The following is a 26,721-nucleotide window of genomic DNA, read 5'->3' on the forward strand; positions in this document are numbered from 1 at the left end:
AGGTTTGAACACCAAACTATATAATAGAGATTGGATAACTTTATTCTCATCTTTCTGTTTGTTTGAGATGAGGAATATTTCTGAAGAAAATGCCATGGTTTATTCTCTGTCTCAGCCTCAGCACTAGGCACAATATGTGAAAAAGAGTTGGTGATCAATAAAAATCTAAGCAAAACTTTGAGTGGAAGAAAGTAAGAGATGATGATGAAAGGAGAAATTAGCACAGGGAAAGATTTGAATATTCCCTTGGTTCACCATATACATAAAGTTTTATTTATTTTTGTTTAAGCACTGGCTCTCAAACTTCATATATCAAATTTATCTGGAGGGTTTGTTAAAACTTAGACTGCTGGTCCTTACTTCAGAGTTTATCAGCAGTGTATCTGGAGTAATATCAAGAATTTGCATTTCTTACTAGTTCCCAGGTGATGCTACTGTTGCTCACCCAGGGGACCATTCACTTTATTTTACTTTTAACCCATCTTTTCCATTAGGTTCTTCAACATGGATCCCAGAAATAACACAGATGTTTCAGAATTTCTTCTCCTGGGATTGACTGAGGATCCAGAACTTCAGTCCCTCCTATTCTGCCTGTTCTTGTCCATGTACCTGGTTACCATCCTGGGAAACCTGCTCATCATCCTGGCCGTCAGCTCGGACTCCCACCTCCACACCCCCATGTACTTCTTCCTCTCCAACCTGTCCTTTACTGACATCTGTTTGAGCACAACCACCATCCCAAAGATGCTGGTGAACATCCAGGCACAGAATCAGAGCATCACTTATAGAGGCTGCCTCACCCAGGTTGGATTTGTCCTAGCTTTTGGTGGTTTTGAGAATTTTCTCCTTGCAGCAATGGCCTATGACCGCTATGTGGCCATTTGTCACCCCTTGAGGTACACGGTCATCATGAACCCCCAACTCTGTGTTCTGCTGATTCTACTCTCACTGTTCTTTAGCGTTGTGGTTGCCTTGCTCCACAGTCTGATGGTGCTACGGTTATCCTTCTGCAAGGACTTGGAAATCCCTCACTTCTTCTGTGAACTTGCCCAGGTCATCAAGCTTGCATGTTCTGACACCCTCATCAATAACATCCTGATATATTTTGTAGCTAGCCTGTTTGGTGGTATTCCTCTCTCTGGAATCATTTTCTCATATACTCAAATTTTTTCCTCAGTTTTGAGAATGCCATCAGCAGGGGGAAAGCTCAAAGCGTTTTCCACCTGTGGGTCTCATTTGTCAGTCGTTTCTCTGTTCTATGGAACAGTTGTTGGAGTGTACATTAGTTCTGTAGTTACTGACTCTTCCAAGAAGACTGCAGTGGCTTCAGTAATGTATGTTGTGGTTCCTCAAATGATGAACCCCTTTATCTATAGCCTGCGGAACAGGGACATGAAGGGAGCCTTGAGAAAACTCATCAATGGGATGCCTTCTTTGCTGTGATTATGCTATATGCTTTGGACTTGGGTTTCTAGAAGGAAGCAAAGTGATAGGAATCCTGGATGAGCCATATGCTTGATTTTTTCATCACTGAATTCTCTAAACTAACCAGGCAACAGATTGCCCAAGTTCATTTTAACTTGGGGCTGACACATACTTTGCTTTTTTTGTCTAATCTTATGGTGTTTGACACATGACTTTAATTCTTTAAATTCAATTTCTTTGCTTAAGTTCTATACAGAAGCAGAACCTGAGGCAAGGGTTCTAGTTATAATGGCTTTTGGGGGTTGGGTTCTTTTTTTGGTTTGTTTTTTTGATCACTCTCAGAAGCAATATTACAGAAAGTATGTACGATAGGGAAAGTATTTTTTCCCCTTTTTAAATATTTTATTGTCAAGTTGGTTTCCATATAACACCCAGGGCTCAACCCCACAAGTGCCTTCCTCCATGCCCATCATCCCCCTTCCCCTCCCGCCCATACCCATCAGTCCTCATTTTGTTCTCAACATTCAAGAGTCTCTCATGGTTTGCCTCCCTCCCTCTCCCCATTTAACCCCTTCTTCTCCCCCACGATCCTCCGTTAAGTTCCTCCTAATCCTCCTATATGTGTAAACATATGGTAAGTGTCCTTCTCTGCCTGACTTATTTCGCTCAGCATAAATACCTTCAAGTTACATCCATACTGCTACACATGGCCAGATTTCATTCTTTCTCATTGCCATGTAATATTTCATCGTATAGATAAACCACATCTTCTTGATCCATTCATCCATGTTTTGACTATTGTTGAGAGTGCTGCTATGAACACTGGGGTACATGTGCTCCTATGCATCAGCACTCCTGTATCCCTTGGGTAAATTCCCAGCAGTGCTATTGCTGGGTCATAGGGGAGATCTGTTGTTAATTTTTTGAGGAACTTCCACACTGTTTTCCAGAGGGGCTGTACCAGTTTACATTCCCACCAACAGTGTAGGAGNCAACAGGGAAAGTATTGAAGCAAGACTGTGGTTATATCTAGAGACTAGCTTCCACCTGATTTCAAGGTAGGGCCATGTCAATTGCACTTGTAGTTATACCTATCATAGAGTAGGGGAGCTGACCTTTTATATACCTATGTAGTAATTAATTTGTTGACTGTAAACTGTATTTTTGAGGAACCTTAGCATCTACCATATTTCATTTTATTATCTATGAAATTGTGTGATTAGATTATCTCAGTGGTTTGAGATGATTGTGAGATATTCAGACTTTCTCAGTGATGAAATCTTCAGTTGCTATAAGAAAAAGAATCTTTAACTCTAATATTACCAACAAGATAGAGAGTTGCCTTTCATTACAAGCACTTAGAGGCAGGGAATGTATAAGAACAGGGTAGTAGGGATTGACTCAGTCCTCCATGGGTTCTACTATCCTCGTACTGGCTCTCCTCAGGGTCGTGAGGTGGTGGCACCAGATGGAGATGTCATATTTGGGCATGATTCCCAGAGAAAGAACTCTGACTCTCCTTCCTTGAGTCAGATGATTGTAGAATTTTCCACAGAGTCAACTAGAAGAATCAACAAGAACGACAACTGTAATAGGTTGTATGGTGGTCCTCAAAAGAATTTGTCCATCCCTTAGTCCCCTAACTTATTAATATTTTATGATAAAAGGATAAATTGTACTTACTTGGAGTCTTTGAAGATTAGCTTATTCCCCTATTATCTGGGTAGCTCTAAATATAATCACATGTATCCTTGTAAGATAGACAGAAATGGAAATAACGCAGAGAAAAATGAGGAGGCAATGCAACTCTGGTGACAGAAATTGTATTTATGCAGCCAGTATTTAATTTCCAGTATTTGGCCATTTCCCCCCCCCCCAGCTTTATTGAGTTATAATTGTATATAACATTGTGTAAAATTAAGGTGTACAATGTGCAGATCTGATACCAATGCATGGGTAAAACCTCCATCTTGTCACTTCATTGCCATTTCCTTTGTGGTGAGAATATTTAAGATTCTACTCTTATCAATATTTAAGTATATAATATAGTATTATTAGCTATAATTATCATGATCTATACTAGATCCCCAGAATTTGTTAATTTTATAACTGGAGATTTATACACTTTGACCAACATCTATTTTCCCCTCTTCCCAACTCCTGGTGACTCGGTTTCTGAGTTTAACTTTTTCAGATTTTCCACATATTATATCATACAGTATTTGTCTTTCTCTGTTTGACTTATTTTATTCAGCATAATGTCCTCAAGGTTCATCTAAGTTGTCACAAAAGACAGGATTTCCTGCCTTTTCATGGCTGAATAATGGCCTGTTGTGTATATACTACATCTTCTTTACCCATTCACCTGCTAACACTTAGGTTGTTTTCATATCTCGGCTACTGTGATGTTGCAGTGAACATGGGAGTGCAGATATCTCTACAAGATCCTGATTTTCATTCCTTTGGATATATACCAAGAAGTGGAATTGCTAGATCAGATGGTAGTTCTATTTTTAATTTTTTGAGAAACATCTATACTGTTTTCCATTTTAGTTGTGGCAATTTACATCCCACCAGCAGTGCAAAAGGGTTTCCTTTTCTCCACACCTTTGCCAACGTGTTATCTCATCTCTCTTTTTAAAAGAAATTACTTATTTTAAGTTCACCCATTTATTGTAAAATGGAGAGAGACAGAGACAGAAAGAGAGAGACCATGTGCAAGCAGAGGAGAGGCAGAAAGGGAGAGAGAGAGAGAATCCCAAGCAGTCTCTGCATGTCAGTGGGGAATCCAAGGCAGAGCTTCAACTCATGAACCATGAAATTATGACCTGAGCTGAAATCAACAGAGCCACCCAGGCGCCCCAAAGGATGACATTCAAATGCCACCTTGTCTCATGTTGGTTTCAGATACTAGAGCAAGAACTCTACTGATTAAAAAATGAAGTTATACAGAAAAGTTAACATGTGATAAAAAATAAATTGGTAAGCACATGAATATATGAAATTCATTAAATAATGAAAAGTTTCTAATTAAGTATTAATATGGAGCAACATCTTTGCCTATTAAATTATGGATGAAATCTCACTCATTTCACTGAAAGTATGGATGAACCAGCATACTATTGCCTTCTCCATGACATTGTAATTTCTCATAACTCTATTTTTTAAAACGTGTCATAATTTCAACCCATGATCCACTGATGTGAAGAAAAATGTACACTGAAACCATCATGATGAAACTGGAAAGGTATTTATGAAATTATAAAGTCTTGACCATATTGATCACAGTCAGAATTGTTTACAGATTATAGACTAAAATCTGCAATATGAAATATACGAAAGAAAATGAAAGTTCAAGAAACATTCAATGACTCTTGGAGAAAAATCATCACTGTTTGCATTTTTATGTAGCTTATCTGTATTTATAAATATATATTTTTATATTCACATATATAAACTGTGTTTTCACACATAGAGTTAGAATCTGGTTTCCTGATATCACTAATCAGATAGAGATAGCCTTGCTTATATCTAAAGACAGGAATCCAGGGACACCTGGGTGGCTCAGTGGGTTGAGCGTCTGACTTCAGCTCAGGTCATGATCTCATGGTTACTAAGTTCAAGCCCTGCATCTGTATTGACAGCTCAGAGCCTGGATCCTGCTTCAGATTCTGTCTCCGTCTTTCTCTCTGCTCCTACCCCACTTGTGCACTCTCTTTCTCTGACTCTCTCTGATATAAAATAAACATTAAAAATATTTAAAGATAGGAACCCAATTAGAGAAGGGTGGTTTGTCCACACGTGCAAGGCATGTGAAATGGGGCGGGAGGGAGCATGAACAGGTGGAGAGAACTGTGTGGTGTGTGTGTACAGCCTCACAAGGTCAGGGATCAGCCATCCTGAATCTTTCCTTCTATAGTTTTGGCCTTTCAGAATTTACACTGTCTTGGGATCCAAATAACAATAAAAGTGTTTGTCTAATGAGGAGCTTTGGATATTGAGCCCTCAGGGATACAGAGATTGCAAATAGTCTGTCTATGACCACCTCACTCAACAGCCCTGCCCAGTCAGGAAGCAACACCTGAGCCACATCCCAGCAATGATCCCACTTGCCTGAAATGTGGGGCTTCACTTGATCCTTCCACCCTTCTCAGAGACAGACCTTCTGTCTCCATCATTCAATATCCAGAGATGTCAAGTATCATCCAGCAATGATGTCAGCCAGGTAACAGAAAGTCCCGTAGACAATGCTTTGAACATGAGGGAAGGTGTTTACTAGAGTTGTAACCCTGCATAGCCATGAGGAGAGTCCATGCCTAAAATGGTCAGTACTAAATCCCCAAAGGGACTCCTCCCTGAATGTCATCATCTTGACATGTTATTTTGTACCTCTTCAACAATGCTGATGCAGCTCTTATTCTGCTAGTTTTCTATTCTGTCTATTTTTTTAAAAAAATTATTTCTGAGAGAGGGAGACACAGAATCTGAAACAGGCTCCAGACTCTGAGATAGCTGTCAGCACAGAGCCCGAGATGGGGCTCAAACCCACGAACTGTGTGATCATGACCTAAGCCGAAGTCGGATGCTTAACCGACTGAGCCACCCAGGCGTCCCCTATTCTGTATATTTAATGGCAGGAACCATTTTGCCCTTGAGCTTAAATCTCTCCTTCACAAACATGATGACTATTATGAAATTCTCTGACATTTACTTGCATCCTTTGGTGGTAGAAGGGGGAGATATTAATCAGCTTTGTACAGAAGGACTTTGGTGTTATATTTGTAGCCTGGTTGTGAGGATCTAGAAGAAGGAAGTGTAGACCCAGACAGACAGAGCAGGCTACCTCCTTCATCTACTCATTTATTTTTATAAAAATACCATATATTTTAAGCTATAAGGATGGCATAGATACTGTAGTAACAACTTTAATATGCTACCATTAACTCATTTCCAGAATTAACACATGTTGGCATTCTACTATATCATCTCATGTCTATTTTTTTAATTAACAAAATAATATAAATACAGAAGGCACTCCTTTCTCTTATTTCCCCTCACAGAGGCAACACCAATGTAATGGTGTCCCCCATGCATGCTTTCATATTGTATGTGTATGTATGTGTATGATATGTGTGTATATGTTTATGGTATTTATTTGAACAATTTTATCTCTTGTTGGTCTTCATTTCTTGTATTGATTCATAGATCTAATCTCTTTTGATATTTAATTTCTTTTCATTGCTTTATGTCCACACCAAATAAACATTGATATGTTGATATTCCCTCCCTTTCCTCTGTACATGACCAAGATTCCTAAAGCGAGTTTCAGCACATAAACCCATCCCTGAAATTTACAATTAACACATTAAGGATGGTCTCTTACTTTCCTTTTTCCTCAACTTGCCCCAAGCTACCAGTTCCATCCTAGGAGTGAAACATGCCAGATGCTGTTGTTATGGCAGAAAAAAAAAAATCACAATAGGAAATGTCACTATGAGGGTCTCATCAGCTGAGTAGTGTGCAGACTGACTCAAGCCTATTCATTTTTTACCATTACAACAACTCTGTAAAGTACTATGATAGTTCCTAAAATACACACAAGAGCATCGGGATTCTAATACAGTTCACAAAGCAAGTACTGGAGCTGCATTAAGTTCAGAGTGTATGAATCTAACTATTACACCAAATGATTGATCCTCTGATGGTCACTGCGTCCCCCAAGAAAGAGACAACCACTATTGCACAGGGACATGCCTCTTAAGATGCCTGGTGCCAATGTCATCTTATGAGTCTGCCTTCCAAGACAAAGTGTTATATTTTTATCTGTCTATCCATTTCATCCTTTCTCACATTTAACTTGGGCTTTTTATTGTTGTTGTTGTTGATGTTATTGTTGTTGTTGTTTGTGATATGTCATTTATCATATATCATATCATATTATCATATCATATCAAGAAGATCCCTAGAGATGAGACTGATTTTGTAATTCTGTTCCTCTATTTCTGATTGTTGGAAGGTGTGGAATAATTCTAAAGGAATAAAGCCACGTCTTCTCTATTTCATTCTTGACTTGACACAATGTGTTAAACACTCATTGCTCATTAGAATTTTGGCTGATTAACTGAGTGGAGAGAAGAGGATGAGGGAAAGAATAAGGATGAAGGGAGAAATACACAGAGGGAAAGATTCAAATATCCACTTGGGTTCACAACATAGATATCTGTTTTTCTAGAACAGCAGTTCTCAGACTCTATCATATGTCAGAATCTTCTGGAGAGCTTGTTAATCATCCCCCCTGGAGCTTTTCCTCAATAAGTCTGGAGTAGAATCCAAAAATTGCCATTTCCAACAAATTCCCAGGTACTGCTGCTGTTGGTCCGGTGACTGTACATTTTATTCTCTTGTTACCCAATATTTTATATCAACAACATGGAACCCAGAAACCAAACAGATGTATCAGAGTTTCTTCTTCTGGGATTGACTGAGGATCCAGAACTGCAGCCCATACTCTTCTGCCTATTCCTGCTCATGTACCTGGTCACCATCCTGGGAAATCTGCTTGTCATCCTGGCTGTTAGCTCTGACTCCCACCTCCACACCCCCATGTACTTCTTCCTCTCCAACCTGTCCTTTACTGACATCTGTTTAAGCACAACCATGATCCCAAAAATGCTGGTGAACATCCAAGCACAGAATCAGAGCATCAGTTACACAGGCTGCATCACCCAGATCTGCTTTGTCTTGGCTTTTCTTGGTTTTGAAAACTTTCTCCTTGCAGTAATGGCCTATGACCGCTATGTTGCCATTTGTCATCCACTGAGGTACACGGTCATCATGAACCCCTGCCTCTGTGGATTGCTAATTCTACTCCCCTTGTACATTAGCATCATGGATGCCCTCCTCCACAGTCTGATGGCGTTGCGATTGTCCTTCTGCATTGACTTGGAAATCCCCCACTTTTTCTGTGAACTTGCGCAGGTCATCAAGCTTGCCTGTTCTGATTCCTTCATCAATACCTTCTTGGCTAATTTTATGGCTGGTACACTGAGTGGTATTTCTCTCTTTGGGATAATTTTCTCTTATACTAAAATTCTATCTTCACTTTTAAGAATGCCATCAGCTGGCAGAAATTATAAAGCCTTTTCCACCTGTGGGTCTCATCTCTTAGTTGTGTCCCTGTTCTATGGGACAGGATTGGGGGTGTACATTACTTCTGCAGTTACTGACTCTTCCAGAAAGACTTCAGTAGTTTCAGTGATGTACACTGTGGTTCCTCAATTGGTGAACCCCTTTATTTACAGCCTGCGTAACAGGGATGTGAAGGAAGCTTTCAGAAAAATAATCAGGTAGAATAACTTTTTTTAATGATTCTGTCATCATATTTGGGTCAGGTTTCTTTTTTTTATAATCTTCTTTTTAAATTTTTATTTACATCTGAGAGAGAGAGGCAGCATGAGCAGGGGAGGATCAGAGAGAGAGGAAGATACAGAATCTGAAGCAGGCTCCAGGCTCTGAGCTAGCTGTCAGCACAGAGCCCGACACGGGGTTCGAACCCACAATCTGTGAGATCATGACCTGAGCTGAAGTCAGACACTCAACTGACTGAGCCACCCAGGTGTCCCTTGGGTCAGGTTTCTAGAATGAGCCAAATAAAAGGTATTCTGGTGTTTCAGATCTATCATCAAGATCATCTAAAATGACTAGATAACATGATGGCCACATGCATTTCAACTTGGACTTCAAATCTGATTTTGTAATGTTTGACAAGTGATTTCAAATGTTTAAATTCAGGTTTTTGGGTCATGTTCCATAAAGAGAGGACCTGAATCCTGGGATCTCATTATAGTGATTTTAGTGGACAGCATGTTCAGAATAAAGTTCAAAGCAAGGTTACGGTTATAGGTACAGACTAGCTTCCACCTTATCCCACAACTAGGACCATGCAAATCCCACCCCAGACAGGCATATACTGTGAGGCAAGGGGGCTGGCCTTTCTTACCCCCACTCAGTAATCACTGAGAGTTGTCTCTATTAAACTGTATTGCTCTGGAGCAACATAAGAATCCACTAAACTCAGTTTTATCATCTGTAGCATCAGTGAAATCTGATTATCTCAGTGGTTTGAGACAGTTGTGAGATATATGAACCTGAAGTTGAAAGTCTTTGGTTCTTATAATAAAAAGAACAATTTCTGTAATATTCTCAAACAAGAAAGTGAGATTTATTTTTAAAAAATTTTTGCTTAATATTTTATTTTTGAGAGAGAGACAGAATGTGAATGGGGGAGGGAGAGACAGAGGGAGAAACAGAATCCAAAGCAGGTTCCAGGCTCTGAGTTGTCAACACAGAGTCAGCCGTGGGACTTGAACCCACAAACTGTGAAACATGGCCTGAACTGAGGTTGGACACTTAACAAACAGAGCTACCCAGGTGCCCTTCTTCTTCTTCTTCTTTTTTTTTTTAATTAACCTATTTGAGATGGAGGGAGGGAGGGAGGGAAAAGGGGGGGGAGAGGGAGAGAGAGAGAGGGAAAGTAAGAAAGCAGGGGAAGGGCAGAGAGGGAGGGAGAGAGAATACCAAGCAGGCTCCACACTGTCAGCACAGAGCCCCATATGAGGCTCGATCTCACAAATCGTGAGATCATGACCTGAGCCAAGATCAAGAGTCAGAGGTTAACTGACTGAACCACCCAGGTTCCCAGGAGCTATCTTTCATACAGGGACTTCAGAGGTAGGGAATGTACAAAGGTGAAAGAATAGGAATTTATTCACCTCACATGAAGTGGCTTCATTCAAGGACAGGTGGTGGTAGCAGACACAGGTGTCATAGTCAGTTGTGATGCCCAGAGACAGAAAACTGACTGTCTTTCCCTGGGCCATTTGATAATTGGCCTTTCCATGGCATCATCCAAAAGATATCCCCTTAAATCTCATCACTGAGAAGAGGATCATATGCCCCTTCTTAATCTAATTACTAGTGTGAGAGAAATTATTAAAATGAAAGTCTTAGACTGACCATCTAAGGTTAATTCTTCTTGGGCAGCCAACTGTCATAACCATCACAAGCACCTAATACAACGACGACATATTAGGAGACTCAACAGATCTAACTGGTATCATCCGTTTGTTAAGTGTCCAGCTTCAGTTCAGGTCATGTTTTCATATCTTGTATATAAGTTTTATAATCCTTTTGAATTCCCATCTTTTTACCACCTGCTTCTACATTTATATTTGCTTATCTTTACTGCAGCTTTTCTGGTCTGAGTGATATAATCAAATAACTAGTTATTGAGTAGGTAAGTTAATGGGTGTTAATCTTTTTTCTGACACCCTATTTGCTTTAATTCTTTCTCATTAATTTATTTTTTAAAATGTCTGCTTATTTTGAGGTGGGGGGAAGGGGCAGAGAGGGAGAGAGAGAGAATCCCAAGTAGACTCTGAGCTGTCAGTATAGAACCCAACATGGGACTCCATCTCACAAAACCTGAGATCATGACCTGAGCCGAAATCAAGTATCAGACGCTTCACTGCTGGGCCACCCAGGTGCCCCTCTCTGATTTGTTGATAAGAATGAGAAACTCTTGAATGCCGAGAACAAACTGAGGGCAGATGGGAGTAGGGGGGAGGTGAAGGGGGGGTGATAGGCATGGAGGAGGGCACTTGTGGGGATTAGCACTGGGTGTTATATGGAAACCAACTTGACAATAAACTATTAAAAAAAAGAATGTACCTTTAAAAAAAATAAAAGAATGTATCTGTGTTTTAGTTACCTCTTTCTTTTAGTTACCTCTCCTTGCAGTATTTCTCACTCATCTCAGGTGGAATCCACACAGAGAAATATAACTGAGTAAAATTGACGGAAGGACTAAAGTCTTAAAGAGTTGGCTGCTAAATGAGGGCTTTTATGCAAAAACATTATCACGTGTTATTATGAAGAAAACAATGTTTCAGTGTTTCTGTGGAGGAGATGTTGAGTGTAAAATAAGACAGAAGAGAAGTTGGTAGCATTAGGGGTCATCCCTTTTTCCACAAGTACAAAAATGTGGGGCCATCAGACAGAAGTATCTTTCTGGATGTGTGTATTAGGGGAGAAAGACAGAGGTCTCCTAGGATAACCAAAGGAATGCCGTTCTTGGTGAGAAGAGGTATTGTGTCAGCACCACAGCTGCGGGATAGCTCCCTATCTGCTGCCCTGGTGTCTTCTAGCGCAGAGCTCTCTCCTCTGACATCCACAGAACACTGGCACAGATGGATGGCCTGAGGCCCTTGTTCACATGGCAGATTTCTGATCTGCTGAGAACTACTGACTTTGAATCACTAGGGACACATCCAAAGGATGAGTTTGTAAATTTGTAAATTTGTAAATTTCTGATACACTCCAAAGTCTGAGAAACATGATGTAAATATTAAATGTGGGAGAATATATTTGTATTTTGGAATATGAAAGACTTTACCTCAGTTTTACTCATTAAAACATCATAGATGAAGTGGCATATAAAATGCATCTATAGTTCTTAAATGGTAATGTGATGAAAACATTAATACTCATTACCAGGTTAAAGCATAGAATATACTTGAAGAGATTCCAAGTCAAATCACCTTTCCCATTCCAGAAGTAACCAATATTCTGAATTCTGTGTGCACCATTTTTTTCATGTTTTAGTCAATTGCATTCTATGAAGTTGCCTATATCTGATCATGTTTGCTCTACACACTGACATAGTCATAGAATTCGACTGCATCTTTCTATCACCCTGTATATATCCCTATACCATTTGTTAATTATATTTTACAAATAAATTTGCCTCTTTTTGAACTTATTAAAAGTTTAGTTTGCNTCCACAGAACACTGGCACAGATGGATGGCCTGAGGCCCTTGTTCACATGGCAGATTTCTGATCTGCTGAGAACTACTGACTTTGAATCACTAGGGACACATCCAAAGGATGAGTTTGTAAATTTGTAAATTTGTAAATTTCTGATACACTCCAAAGTCTGAGAAACATGATGTAAATATTAAATGTGGGAGAATATATTTGTATTTTGGAATATGAAAGACTTTACCTCAGTTTTACTCATTAAAACATCATAGATGAAGTGGCATATAAAATGCATCTATAGTTCTTAAATGGTAATGTGATGAAAACATTAATACTCATTACCAGGTTAAAGCATAGAATATACTTGAAGAGATTCCAAGTCAAATCACCTTTCCCATTCCAGAAGTAACCAATATTCTGAATTCTGTGTGCACCATTTTTTTCATGTTTTAGTCAATTGCATTCTATGAAGTTGCCTATATCTGATCATGTTTGCTCTACACACTGACATAGTCATAGAATTCGACTGCATCTTTCTATCACCCTGTATATATCCCTATACCATTTGTTAATTATATTTTACAAATAAATTTGCCTCTTTTTGAACTTATTAAAAGTTTAGTTTGCGGTGCCTGGGTGGCTCAGTCGGTTGAACGTCCGACTTAGGCTCAGGTCATGATCACACGGTTCGTGGGTTCGAGCCCCACGTCAGGCTCTGTGCTGACAGCCAGCTCAGAGCCTGGAGCCTGCTTCAGATTCTGTGTCTCCCTCTCTCTCTGACCCTCCCCTGTTCATGCTGTCTCTCTCTCAGAAGTAAATAAAATACTAAAAAAATTTTTTTTTAAAGTTTAGTCTTAAGGTTTCAATTCTTTGTCTTGATTATTTTTGCATCATTTTGCCATTGGGATTCAAACCTTTTGTGGGGTATTGCACTAATTTATTCACTTTCTATACCATATAATTTGACATTGTGAAGAATGATAGCACAAAATAGCAGTCGATTCCTATGTGGATGGAACATTTGGTAGCTAGTTTTCCACTATTATGGATACCACAGTTTGAATAATCTCATATATATCTCCTGACAAAAATGAGGGAAGGTCTTATACTAGGAGCCAAGTTATTGGATATAGGGGCCTATTCTCCTTTGGGTAGTTCCAACAAGTTTTTCAAATCTCAATAATGTAGATTTCCCTTATTATGAGACAGAGAATCTTGTTTCTTATTATGGGCCATTTATTTTTCCTCTTCTGCAAAATATATGTTTATGGTATTTCTATTGAGCTACCTATTTTTTCTTATTAGTTCATAGCACTTTTTATTTAACTGAGATGGTAAATCGTTCTTACATACATTGAAATTTTCTTTCAAAAAGTTTGTAGTTTACTTTATAAATAAGTTGTAATGTGTTTTGGGTGAATATAAATGCTTAGTTTTAATATTGTTGAATTTGTCAATGTTTTCTTGAGTGGTTTGTTCTCATTAATTTTGTTTCTATAACCCATACTTATTTCAAAATAAAGGACTTATAGCTTTGGCTTGTACATTTGAGGCATAAACTCACCTGGAGTATGACCTGGACTTTGATGTGATATCGGAAGCTAAATTCATTTTGTCCCTGCACCTCTTAATTCGTTCATCCATTCACTGTAATCCCGCAATAAAAAGAAATTGCCTATTCATATATGGGCTCTTGCTTCTGATCATTGGGATCTGTCAGTGTCTCAATAATTGTATCGTAACATGGGGCGCCTGAGTGGCTGAGTCAATTAATGTCCAACTCGATCTCAGCTCAGGTCCTGATCCAGGTCTTGAGTTCAAGCCTCACATTGGGCTTCGTGTTGGGCATGAAGCCTCCTTTAAAAAAATGTTTTAATGTTTATTCCTGAGGGAGAGAGAGACAGAGTGTGAGTGGAGGAGGGCCAGAGAGAGGGGGAGACACAGAATCTGAAGGAGGCTCCAGGCTCTGAGCTGTCAGCACAGAACTGAATGCGGGGCTCGAACTCACAAGCTGTGAGATCATGACCTAAGCCGAAGTCGGACACTTAACCAACTGAGCCACTCAGGTCCCCCAAAGCCCACTTTAAAAAAAATTGTATCCTAACAATGAAAATAAAATTTGTTGTTATAATAAAGAGTCCCCAGATCTTATTATTACATCCTCAGAGCCATATGGCATCACAGGTTGACTGCTACTCTGATAATTTGTAATATACTGTAACAATATTGACAGCCAAAAACCATAATTTTAACCCATGGTCCTTGATGTGGAAAAAAAAAAGTATATTTAAGCTATTAATACTAAATTGGGAAAAGTTGGTAATGAAATTTTATAAAGAGAATATCTTTTACCCTTGAGTACATAGACTATATTAACAACTGCTAAATATAACATGCACAGGCAAAATCAGCATTCAATAAGCAATACATAACATTAGCCCTTAGTGTTTGCATTTTTAGGCCATACTTCCTATATTATCACATGTATTAATCCAGGTAATATTTATCTTCCATGGAAGGAAATGACATATTTTTAGTTCAAATGTAATTTCATTCTTCTTGAGATTGTTATTAAAACACAGTTGAATTTAAATATACCTTTAGGGGCTCCTGGATGGCTCAGTCAGTTAAGTGTCTGACCTTGGTTTCAGCTCAGGTCATGATCTCGTGGTTTGTGAGATGGAGCCTTGTGTCAGGCTCTGAGCTGACAGCACAGAGCCTGCTTGGGATTCTCCCTCCCTCTCTTTCTGCCCCTCTTCCCCCTCTCAAAATAAATAAATAAATGTTAATAAATAAAAAAAAACAGACCCTTTAAAAAGACTAGAGTCTAACAACAGAAGGAAGACGTGTTTGCGTGTGCAGGTGACTTGAAATGGATGTGAGCCAAGAACCGTGGAGGAAGAAGATAGCGTATGCTTGACCACTCAGGATGAAAGAATCAGACAAAACAAAGTCCCTCATCTCTGAGCCCCACTCCTCCAGGATTTGTGCTGCCCTGTGATCACACGAGAGTAAAAGAATTTGGTTAATGAGGAGCTTTGGATATTGAACCCCCCAAAGACAAAGAGACTGCAAATAGTCTGCCTGTGATCACCCCACTCAACAGCCATACCCAGGTCATTTGCAGCCCACCTGGGCCTAATCCCAGGGTCTCTTATTTCTGCACAGAAGCCTAGTACTTCACTATATTTCTGCGCTCACTGAGAACAGAGCTTTTGTTTTTCTTCTTCACATCCAAGGAAGAACTGAATGTTATTCCTTACTGTTGACACCCAGGTAATCTCAAGTTCCCTACTGTATGCTTTACACTAAGGACAGTTCTTTGTTTATAGGTCCATTTGGTAACTGTGAGATGAGAACATGCAGAAGATGAGGAGAATTAGGTCACCTTAGAGGTGCCTGCCTAATGGTCCATCAATCTTTTCCTTGACCTGTTTCACTGCACCTTTGCACCAATGCTTGACCATCTCTCATTCTGCTAATCACCTACCCTGATCCTAAAGTTCTGGGACTTTTTCATTCTCGCGAGCAATCTACTTTTGCTCAATTTTGAATAAAACTCTAGAATTCTCTAACAGTTGTTTTTTTTTTTTGTTTTTTTTTTTTAATTTGTTTGACATATTCATTAGATGTATGCCCAGTCTCTCCTTTCCTTTTGACTCCGGGCTCATGATACTCCTTTCTAGAAGACATCTTTGGTTTTGACACAGTTTCTTGGTTATAAGAATTCTGAGAGAGAGGAGATAGAGAATGAGGCAGATCCCAAAACTACATCCCAATCTACCTGTTTCTTTTTAGTAACCTATGAAATATTTAAAAGGTAAAAGAGCATAGAATAATAAAACAAATAAGCATGTACCCATACTTTCAGATTTAGTAAGACTTGATTATTTTGCCATCAGAGTTCTTTTAAGTTTTTTTTAAAGTTTTTATCTACATTCCAGTTAGTTAACATACAGTGCAATATCAGTTTCAGGTGTACAGTCTACTGATTCAACACTTCCATACCACGCTTGTGCTCATCACAAGTACACTCTGTAATTCCCACCCCCTATTTCACCCTCCACCTACCTTCCCTCTGGTAACCATCAGTTTGTTCACCATAGATAAGTCTGTTTCTTATTTTCCCTCTCACTCTCTCTTTTTCCTTTGCTCATTTGTTTTGTTTCTTAAATTTCACGAGTGAAATCATATGGCATTTGTCTTTCTCTGACTGACTTATTTCATTTAGCATAATGCATTTTGCTCCACACATGTTGTTGCAAATGGCAAACTTCATTACTTTTTATGTCTCAGTAAAATATTCCATTGTATACTTATATACCACCTCTTCTTTCTTCATTCATCAATCGATGGATATTTGAGCAGCTTCCACATCTTGGCTATTGTAAATAATGTTGCTATAAACATGGGGGGTGTCCCTTTTAATTTGCGTTACGGCATTCTTTTCTTTTTTTTTCAAATAGTTTATTGTCAAGTTAGTTTCCATATAACACCCAGGGCTCATCTTCACAAGTGCCCTCCTTCATGCCCATCACCCCCTTCCCTCCACACCCATCAGTCCTCAGTTTGTTCTCAGCATACAAGAGTCTCTCATGGTTTGCCTCCCTCCCTCTCCCCCACCATTTCCCCCCTTCTTCTCCCCCACGGTCCTCCGTTAAGTTCCTCCTAATCCTCCTATACGTGCAAACATATGGTATTTATCCTTCTCTGCCTGACTTATTTCGCTCAGCATAACACCCTCAAGGTCCATCCATGTTGCTANGTTTTCTTTTTTAAATAATATTTATTCATTTTGGAGAGACGGAGCATGAGCAGAGGAGGGGCAGAGAGAGAGGGAGACACAGAATCGGAAGCAGGCTCCAGGCTCTGAGCTGTCAGCACACAGCCCGACGCGGGGCTCAAACCCACAAATGGTGAGATCATGACCTGAGCCAAAGTTGGATGCTCAACCGACTGAGCCACCCAGGCACCCCCAGAGTTCTTTTCTTAAATAACAAAATAACATGGAACAAACTGGTATTTATCAGAGGGACTTGGCAGGGAGTTGGGAGAATGGGTGAAATAGGTGAAGAGGATTAGGAGTACGTTTATCGTGATGAGCACAGAGTAATGTGTAGAATTGCTGAATCACTATATTGTACACTTGAAACTAATATAACACTGTATGTCAACTATATTGGATTTAAAAATTTAAACTTTAAAATATAACAAAGTAACATAAAGATAGCATATCCTTTATATTCCCCTCCTTTCCCAGAGGCAACCACAGTCTTGAATTTGGTTGTTCTCCATATGTTATTTAAATTGTTTATACATTGTGTGTGTGTGTGTGTCTGTGTGTACAAAGGGCAACAATAAATGCCTCTCGGTTGAAAAAATGATAAATTGTGATGTAATAAGACATTAGAATAAAGTAAGATAGTTAAAGTTAATAAACCAGAGTAAAAAGTACCAAGACCTTAAATGTATTAATTTTTTAAAATGTTTTATTTATTTCTGAGAGAGAGAGAGTGTCAGTAGGGGAGGGTCAGAGAGAGAGTGAGACACAGAATCTGAAGCAGGCTCCAGGCTCTGAGCTGGCTGACAGCACAGAGCCCGATGTGGGGATTGAACTCATGAACCCTGAGATCATGACCTGAGCTGAAGTCGGACGCTTAGCTGACTGAGCCACCCAGGTGCCCCTTAAATGTATTAATTTTAAAAGCAAAATGCAAACCATGAGAGACTCTTGAATGCTGAGAACAAACTGAAGACTGATGGGGGGTTGGAGAAGGGGGGTGATGGGCATGGAGGAGGGCACTTGTGGGGATGAGCACTGGGTGTTATATGGAAACCAACTTGACAATAAACTATTTAAATAAATGAATGAATGAATGAATGAATGAATGAATAAATAAATAAATAAATAAATAAATAAATAAACTAAAAGCAAAATGCAGCGGTGCCTGGGTAGCTCAGTCAGTTGAGTATCCAACTCTTGACTTTGTCTGAGGTCGTGATCCCAGGGTCATGGGACTGACCCGCACATCAGGCTCTGTTCTGAGCAGGAAGACTTCTTGAGATTCTCCCTCTCTCTCTCTCTCTCTCTCTCTCCCCTTCCCTCCCTCCACCTCTCTCCCCCACTTGTGTGCCCTCTCTCTAAAATAAAATTTTAAAAACTTCTTTAAAAATGAAAAATAAACGAAAACCAAATGCAATATGTCAGGTTTAAAATGTTAAACAAGGGGCGCCTGGGTGGCTCAGTCAGTTTAGCGTCCGACTTCGGCTCAGGTCATGATCTCATGGTTCTGGGTTCGAGCCCCATGTCAGGCTCTGTGCTGACAGCTAGCTCAGAGCCTGGAGCCTGTCTTCGGATTCTATGTCTCCCTCTCTCTCTGACCCTCCCCAGCTCATGCTGTCTTTATCTCTCTCTCAAAAATAAATAATACATTTAAAAAAATTTTTTAAATGCAAAACAAAAGTTTATGTATTTTTATTCAAATATACTGCCAAGTTCAGTATGGCGATTCACTTGGGGAAGAAAAAGTTATTGAGGATATAGGAACATAAGTATGTATTAATTTAATTCTTAGAAATATTTACTGCAAATATGGAAATATATTTTAATTTAGTTGTCTTTAGTGGTAGATATCCATGACTTTGTTTTCTCTATACTTTCTGTATACTTGAAATGCTTTATAATAAGAAATTAAAGTTTTAAGATCAGTGTTATTTAAAACACTTAAATTGTATCATGATATAGGTCTTGTTAGGAAATTACTTTCTCTTTGGAGTTTTTATTATTTGTGTTGATACACCTGGGTCCAATGTATTCATTTTAGTTGCTATACACTTCATCATATCCATGAGAAAGGAGCATTAACCACTGATGTTCACTCAGATTGTTCACTTCTGTTTCCCTCTGTAAGCAATTATCCCACAAAGGGATTCAACACATCCGTTTTTCCCTGAAATTTCTGGTTGCCATGATAAAGATATCCTTTGTTTCCCCTCTCTTCTTACCCTTTGCCCCACCTATCATGTCCCTTTTATAATGAATCACGCCAGTGTTCGTGGCAGAAACAAATCACAATAGGAAGCATTAAGAGGGTCTCATATATCAAACACTGTGCTTGGTGATTTGGTCTATTCATTACTAATTCTTGCAACATTCCCATAAGGTTTTACAAGGTCTCACACTATCCAAATGAGACCAAGGCTTCTCACATAGTTGGGGGGGAAATGCCCTTCTTTACAAAGCAAGTGCCGGAGACAGAATTAAACTCAGATGTGTCTGAATTGAAATACTGATGGATGCTCTTGACTGTTCTCATGACTCCATGCTAAGGGCTGATATTTTCTCATTGGTGAAACAGATTACCTAGGGCCATTCAGTTCTAAACATTAGTATGTTAATGGACTGTTCACAGAAGAAATCTTTTCAGACTTTTTCTAAAACTTGATATTCTTATGACTATCTTATGAACATATCCATTGATGCACCCAGGACATACCCAATTATGTCTTGCCTGTTTTGGGAAATCCAATAACATCATTTTCAGGAACTCACTGTAATACAGGAAATAAGAGTCTGATTGAATTCTTCCTGATACACAAACTAAGGACTTCTTTGGAAACAAGTGGCCAGAGCTGCCTGACCCAGACCTTGATGGGGCCTAAAAGACATAGAAAGAGGATAATCTGAATTTCTAGGATTGATTTTCAACATTTCTTTCCTTAAAATTATGTTTGTTATACAACAGAGACAGAGTTGTCATCTTTTAAAAAAACAACAGAAAATCAATTAAACCTCTGAGTAGGAAGAGATTAACTATTTCCATAGCCTACCATAAAAAGAGAGAAAGGAAGGAAGGTACTGATCTCAATAAGCTACCTTGGAAAGGAAAAACATAGTCAAAGTTGATTCAGAATTGCTTGTTAGTGAAAATAATTATCACACTTGTTAGTCTAAAATTTTAATTTTTTAAGTCTTTTTCTATTGTTTTGCATGTAAAAACGTGACAGGCAATTAAAGAGTGTACATGTATTTATTTCATATACTGTTGCTGTGTGTGTGTGTCCCTGGTGGGGGAAGACAAAGTTCCAAAAAATAAGGTCTCATTTCCTCATCCAATTGTCATGATCATATTAAGTAACAGTGCTTCACACTCAACAGGCACTAAACTCCATTTACATTGATTAAACTTTTTAAATCCTACCAGCAAGGCATTAGAGGTATCTAGATATAGCTTAATTTCCTTTTCCCCTCTTAAGGCTAGCTTGACAGTCTTTTTCCTCTTACCACTGCAGCAATACTCCTGTCAAACATCCTGGACATTAGTGTCCTAGGATTTCTCATCCTAGGATTCTGCTTTTAACCACTAACAAAGTGTTGCTTTTTCATTTTTTTTCTTCCTCTCAAGACCCCTGTGCATTTCCTCCATCATCCAATTCCTCAGTTTGGGGGGAAAAAACAGAGATGTGTTATGTATCACCTTATGAGAATCTTTTTTTAAAACATCTTTAAAGTTAATTTACTTATTTTGAGAGGCAGAAAGTATGTGGGCAATCAGGGGAGGGGCTGAGAGAAAAGGAGAGAGAATCCCAAGTGGGCTCTGTGTTGTCAGAGCAGATCCCAACTTGGAGCTCCATCCCGAAAACCATGAGATCGTGACCTGAGCTGAGATCGAGTCGGACACTTGGGGCGCCTGGGTGGCTCAGTTGGTTAAGTGTCCAACTCTTGATTTCAGCTCAGGTCATGACCTCATGGTTCATGAATTTGAGCCCCATGTGGGGCTCTGCACTCACAGCAAGGAGCCTGCTTGGGATTCTTTCTCTCCTCTCTCCCTGCCCCTCCCCTGCTCTCACTCTCTCTTTCTTGCTCTTTCAAAGTAAATAAACTTAAAAAAAAAAAAAAAAAAAGAATCAAACACTTAACTGAATGAGCCACACAGACACCTTGAGAATGTTTTAATATTCTAATGTTAGGAGAAAAGTGAATCCGATTGAAATAATAACCATGGCAGCTTAAAGTACCAGGAAAGCACTTGCAGTCTTATGCAGGTGGAAACTTCCAAAAGGCAAGCAATGAAGTCTGATCAACCCTTTAGGACACCTAAATCTGCACTAGTCAGAGACTGCATCACATGGTGTTATGAGTTCAGCTCCAAAGTCCAGAAGCCTGAGTTCAATTCAATTGATGTCAGGATTTTCTAAAATAAGGCATCATTGGGGCACCTGGGTGGCTCAGTCAGTTGAGCATCTGACTTCAGCTCAGGTCATGATCTCACATTTCATGAGTTTGAGCCCCACATCAGGCTCTCTGCTGTCAGCAGAGCCTGCTTCAAATCCTCTGTCCCCCCCGCCCCCCGCTCCTTCCCCACTCGTTCTCTCTAAATAAACAAACTTTAAAATAAGGCGTCCTTGTACATCTGTTATGTGTTCTCTCACCTGTATTTTTCCCATCAGGCTTATCAAGAACATGGAACCAGAAAATCAAACAGGTGTAATAGAATGCCTCCTCCTGGGTCTCTCAGAAGATCCAGAATGGCAGCCCCTTCTCTTTGGGCTATTCCTGACCATGTACCTGATCACTGTGCTTGGGAACCTACTCATCATCCTGACTATCAGCTCTGACTCCCACCTCCGCACCCCCATGTACTTCTTCCTCTCCAACCTGTCCTTGGTCGACATCAGTTTCAGCACCACCATAGTGCCCAAGATGCTTGTGAACATCCAAAGACAGAGCAAATCTATCAGTTACACAGGCTGCCTCACTCAGGTCTGCTTAGTCCTGCTTTTTGCAGGCTTGGAAAACTTCCTCCTGGCAGCAATGGCTTATGACCGGTATGTGGCCATCTGCCACCCGCTGAGGTACACAGTCATCATGAACCCCCGCCTCTGTGGCCAGCTGATTCTAGTCTCCCTGAGCATCAGCATTGCAGACGCCCTACTCCACAGTCTGATGGTGCTGCGACTCTCCTTCTGCACAGACCTGAGAATTCCCCATTTCTTCTGTGAACTTGCTCAGGTCATCAAGCTCACCTGTTCTGATACCCTAATCAATAACATCCTGGTGTATTTAGTGACTAGCATATTGGGTGGTATTCCTCTCATTGGGATTATTTTCTCTTATACTCAAATTGTCTCTTCCATTCTGAGAATGACATCAGTGGTGGGAAAATATAAAGCCTTTTCTACCTGTGGGTCTCATCTCTCAGTGGTTTCCTTGTTCTATGGGACAGCTTTTGGGGTGTACATTAGCTCTGCAGTTACTCATTCTTCCAAGGATACTGCAATAGCCTCAGTGATGTACACTGTGGTCCCTCAGATGTTGAACCCTTTTATCTATAGCCTGAGGAACAAGGACATGAAGGAAGCCTTGAAGAAATTCATCTGAGGAAGCATCTCCTTTTTCATTACTGTGTTACCTGCCTTGGTCTTGGGCTTCTAGGGTGAGTCAAATGCAGGAATATTGGGTGAGTCAGATTGTCGGACCCTTCCTTCACCAAGTTCTTAAGTTTCAGTGATGAAATGCCATAAAAGTAGCTCAACTTAGTTTGAAAAAACAACTTTGGTTTTCTTGGAAATTTATGTGAACATTCTGAGCTTGATTTTTTTGGAACCATCAAAGCAGAACCTGAGTAAGGGATTCTTTCTATGGTCATTTTAGCAGACATTTGCTCAGGAAAATTTTAGTGACAGAAGGAGTATATGGTGGGGAAAGAGCTAAACAAGGCTGTCTTAGTTGGAGGACACTAATGCCTTTCAGTGACTTTGTACTCTACCACAACATAATTAAAAATGAAGAACCAGGGGCACCTGGGTGGCTGAGTCGCTTAAGTGTCCAACTGTGGCTCAGGTCATAATCTCACAGCTCATGGGTTCAAGTCCCACATCAGGCTGTGTGCAGACAGCTCAGAACCTGGAACCTGCTTCGCATTCTGTGTCTCCCTCTCTCTGCACCTCTCCCTGCTGGTTTGTCTGTCTCTCTCTCTCAAAAATAAACAAACTTTAAAAAAATAAAGAACCCCCTTCTTCCTCCAACAAGGGGGAGAAGAAGGGCGGAAATGGTGGGGGAAAGGGAGAGAGGCNATTTGTGGAAATTGGAACCGATGATTATGAAAGTTTATAAAGAGAGTATGAAGCTTATCTACGTTGATCGTAGCCACAAGAATCACAAAGAACAGGTGAGAATCTGCCACGTAAAATATAAAGAGAAAAAAGGTACAGGAAACATTCAGTGACTCTAAAGATGAAATATCCCTAGGAGTTTGAATGTTACAATATCTTAACTATATTCACAAATATATTATTTATACCCAGTACATAAACAATATTTGCACACTTAAAATTGGAATCAGGTTTCAATATATCATTAACCACATAGTGATGCCTCTCTTTGTAACTTGAAAAAAGAAACCTAGAATTCACTGGAAAAGGATTCTGTGTATATGTGTGCAAGGTATTTCAGATGAGGGTGAACATGAACAGGTAGAGAAAATAGATGGCATACACCTGGCCTAATACGGTGCATTCCTCTCTTCTATATTCTTGGTCTTTAAGGACTTGCATAGCCCAGGGATCAGAAGGACATAAAAATATTGTCTAATGAGGAGTTTTGGATACTGATCCCCCAGGGATACAACACTGTAAAGTGTCAGCCTGGGACAACTTCTTTCAACAGTCCTTGCCTAGTCAGGAAGAAGCACACTTGAGGTTTCATCCAGGAATGTTCTTTCTTGACCACAAGCCCATTGCCTCACTTGGTCTCTCTTCCTTTCCAGAAGACAGATCTTTAATCTTTATATCTAGGTGACATGTCATGCACCTAGGCATCATTCCACATTGATGCCAGCCAGGTAACTTAAAGTCCCTTAGTTAATGCTTCTGTAAGGAGGGCAGGTATTTTACTAGATTCATCCGGGGGAAGCAATGAGGAGTGTGCATGCATGAAGTGATGGGAACCAAGTGTCCAGTGACACTCCAGCCTTCCTTCCTGTTGACAAGTTCCCATCTATGTTTGTACTGGTACCCAATTCTCAATCTGCTGGTCTCTGATTCTCTAAAAAATGACAGACCAACAGTAAAAAATGACTGAACCTGTCTCCCTCCTGAGTAGAAATCTACCTTTTAGATTTCTAAATGTAATATAATAGAACATCTGACATGTGAAGCAAATCATAATAAGCTTTTCAGTGGATAAAGTAAATTACAAAACAGCGTGTGTAATACATAATATAAAGAGAAGTCACCTGTACGGATAAGCTCACAAGTAATTTTTGTTGTCCTTTTGTGGATTCTTTTTTTTTTTTTGTAGGAAGCACCATTCGTATTCATTTTAGACTCAGCACTTAGCACACTGTGTGAAACAGAGGTGGTGATCAATTTAAAATAAAGGCCAATAGAGGGAAAAGAGGGAAGAAGACAATAGAAGGAAAAATCAGCAGAGGGAAAGACTGAAACATTCACATTGATTTGAAATAGTTTTTTTTTTTTTTTCATTTTTTTTAAGGCACTGGTTCTCAAACTTTGGCATATATCAAATTCATTGGGAGAGCTTGCTAAAACATCAATTGCTGATCCTCACCTCAGAGTTTATCAGTAGCATATCTGGAGTGATACCAGAATTTGTATTTCTAACAAGGCCCCAGTTGATGCTGCTGCCACTCAGTCAGGGACCATTCATTTATTTTATTTTCACTCCATATTATCCATCAGATTCATTAACAACATGGAACCCAGAAATAAAACAGGGGTTTCAGAATTCTTTCTCTTGGGATTGACAGAGGATCCAGAACTGCATCCCCTACTCTTTAGTCTGTTCCTGTCCATGTATCTGGTCACCATCCTGGGAAACCTGCTCATCATCCTGGCCATCAGCTTGGACTCCCACCTCCACACCCCCATGTACTTCTTTCTCGCCAATCTGTCCTTTACTGACATCTGTTTCAGCACAACCACCATCCCAAAGATGCTGGTGAACATCCAGGCACAGAATCAGAGCATCACTTATGCAGGCTGCCTCACCCAGCTCTACTTTGTCCTGGCTTTTGGTGGCTTGGAAAATTTTCTCCTTGCAGTAATGGCCTACGACCGCTATGTAGCCATCTGCCATCCCCTGAGGTACACCGTTATCATGAACCTCCAATTCTGTGGTCTGCTGATGGTGCTCTCACTGTTCATTAGCAGTGCCAATGCCCTGCTCCATCCTCTGATGGTGCTACGGTTTTCCTTCTGCAAGGACTTGGACATCCCGCAATTCTTCTGTGAGCTTGGTCAGGTCGCCAAGCTCGCTTGTTCTGATACCCTCATCAATAATATCCTGGCATATTTTATGGCTAGCTTACTTGGGGGTATTCCTTTCTCTGGAATCATTTTCTCTTATACCCAAATTTTCTCCTCTGTTTTGAGGATGCCATCAGCGGGTGGAAAGTATAAAGCTTTTTCCACCTGTGGGTCTCACCTGTCAGTTGCATCCTTGTTCTAAGGGACAAGCGTTGGAATGTACATTACCTCTGCAGTTACTGATTCTTCCAGGAGGACTAACATGGTTTCAGTGATATATGTTGTCATTCCTCAAATGATGAACCCCTTTATCTACAGTCTGAGGAATAGTGACATGCAGAGTGTCTTGAAGAAACTTGTCAGTAGGATCCCTTCTTTTCTGTGATTGTGCCATCCACTTTGGGCTGGGTTTTTAGAATAAATCAAAGTTATAGGAATCCTATGAGGACTAGGATGCTTGATTCTTCTTTCACCAAATGCCTCTAACATGAGTAGATAACATAACAGCAAAGTACATTTTAAATTGGGGTTGAAACCTGACTTTTACTTTTATTTAGCTTTGTTATGTTTGACCAATTACTTCCATTTTTACTTCAATTTTTTTTCTCAGTTCCATCGAGGCAGAACCTGAGGCAGACGTTAAAGTTTCAAAATGTATGTATGGACGATTTTCAGTAGAAGGAAAGTTGTAGAACATGGATAGCTCAGAGAGAGGACAGAAGTGCAACTGTGGTTATATCTAGAGACTGACTTCTGTCTGATCCCATATGATAGACCATGTCAGTTGAAACCCAAAGTCAGGCCTACAGTGAGGCAAGGGAGCTCACCTTTTACACCCCAATTTAGTAATCACAGAGACCACTCACTGGTAAACTGTATTCCTTTGAGGAAATCTTAGCATTCACTATACACAGTTTTATCATCTATAAAATTGGTACAATGATATCATCTCAGTCTGAAATACTTGTGAGTTATTTGTACTTCATCAGTGAGGAAGTCTTCAATTCTAATAAGAAAAGATTCCCATCTCTACTATGGTCAAACAATAAACAGTTGTTTGTCATTACAAGAACTTCAAAGATAGGGAATGTACAAGAACAGGGGAGTAGGCATCACTCTGTTTCTCCATTTGGTGGCTTTGTCCTAGGACTGTGACTCTTCAAGTCACAAGATAGTGGTAGCAAATAGGGATTTCATACTTGTACATG

The 26,721-nt window shown here is 39.8% G+C and overlaps 4 protein-coding genes across 4 annotated transcripts; all 4 read left to right on the plus strand.

The window, feature by feature from the left end:
• The first annotated feature begins 486 nt into the window (after positions 1–486).
• LOC144216354 (olfactory receptor 7G2-like) lies at positions 487–1,443 on the plus strand. Its single transcript, XM_077745688.1, has one exon. The coding sequence runs from the start codon at positions 505–507 to the stop codon at positions 1,441–1,443; it is 939 nt and encodes a 312-aa protein (XP_077601814.1). The 5' UTR covers positions 487–504.
• Positions 1,444–7,836: 6,393 nt separating this feature from the next.
• Positions 7,837–8,775, plus strand: LOC144216358 (olfactory receptor 7G2-like). Its single transcript, XM_077745693.1, has one exon. The coding sequence runs from the start codon at positions 7,855–7,857 to the stop codon at positions 8,773–8,775; it is 921 nt and encodes a 306-aa protein (XP_077601819.1). The 5' UTR covers positions 7,837–7,854.
• A 7,972-nt stretch (positions 8,776–16,747) lies between these two features.
• On the plus strand, positions 16,748–22,625 carry LOC144216353 (olfactory receptor 7G2-like). The gene is made up of 2 exons (XM_077745687.1): positions 16,748–16,771; positions 21,708–22,625. Exon 2 carries the CDS (start codon positions 21,708–21,710, stop codon positions 22,623–22,625), a length of 918 nt encoding a protein of 305 aa, XP_077601813.1. The 5' UTR covers positions 16,748–16,771.
• Positions 22,626–24,932: 2,307 nt separating this feature from the next.
• LOC144216357 (olfactory receptor 7G2-like) lies at positions 24,933–25,898 on the plus strand. The gene is given in 1 exon segment (XM_077745692.1): positions 24,933–25,898. A coding segment is annotated over 1 exon segment (939 nt). The 5' UTR covers positions 24,933–24,959.
• The last annotated feature ends 823 nt before the right edge of the window (positions 25,899–26,721 follow it).

Source organism: Crocuta crocuta, unplaced genomic scaffold (genome assembly GCF_008692635.1).
Source record: "Crocuta crocuta isolate KB4526 unplaced genomic scaffold, BGI_CrCroc_1.0 scaffold650, whole genome shotgun sequence".
Taxonomy (NCBI): domain Eukaryota; kingdom Metazoa; phylum Chordata; class Mammalia; order Carnivora; family Hyaenidae; genus Crocuta; species Crocuta crocuta.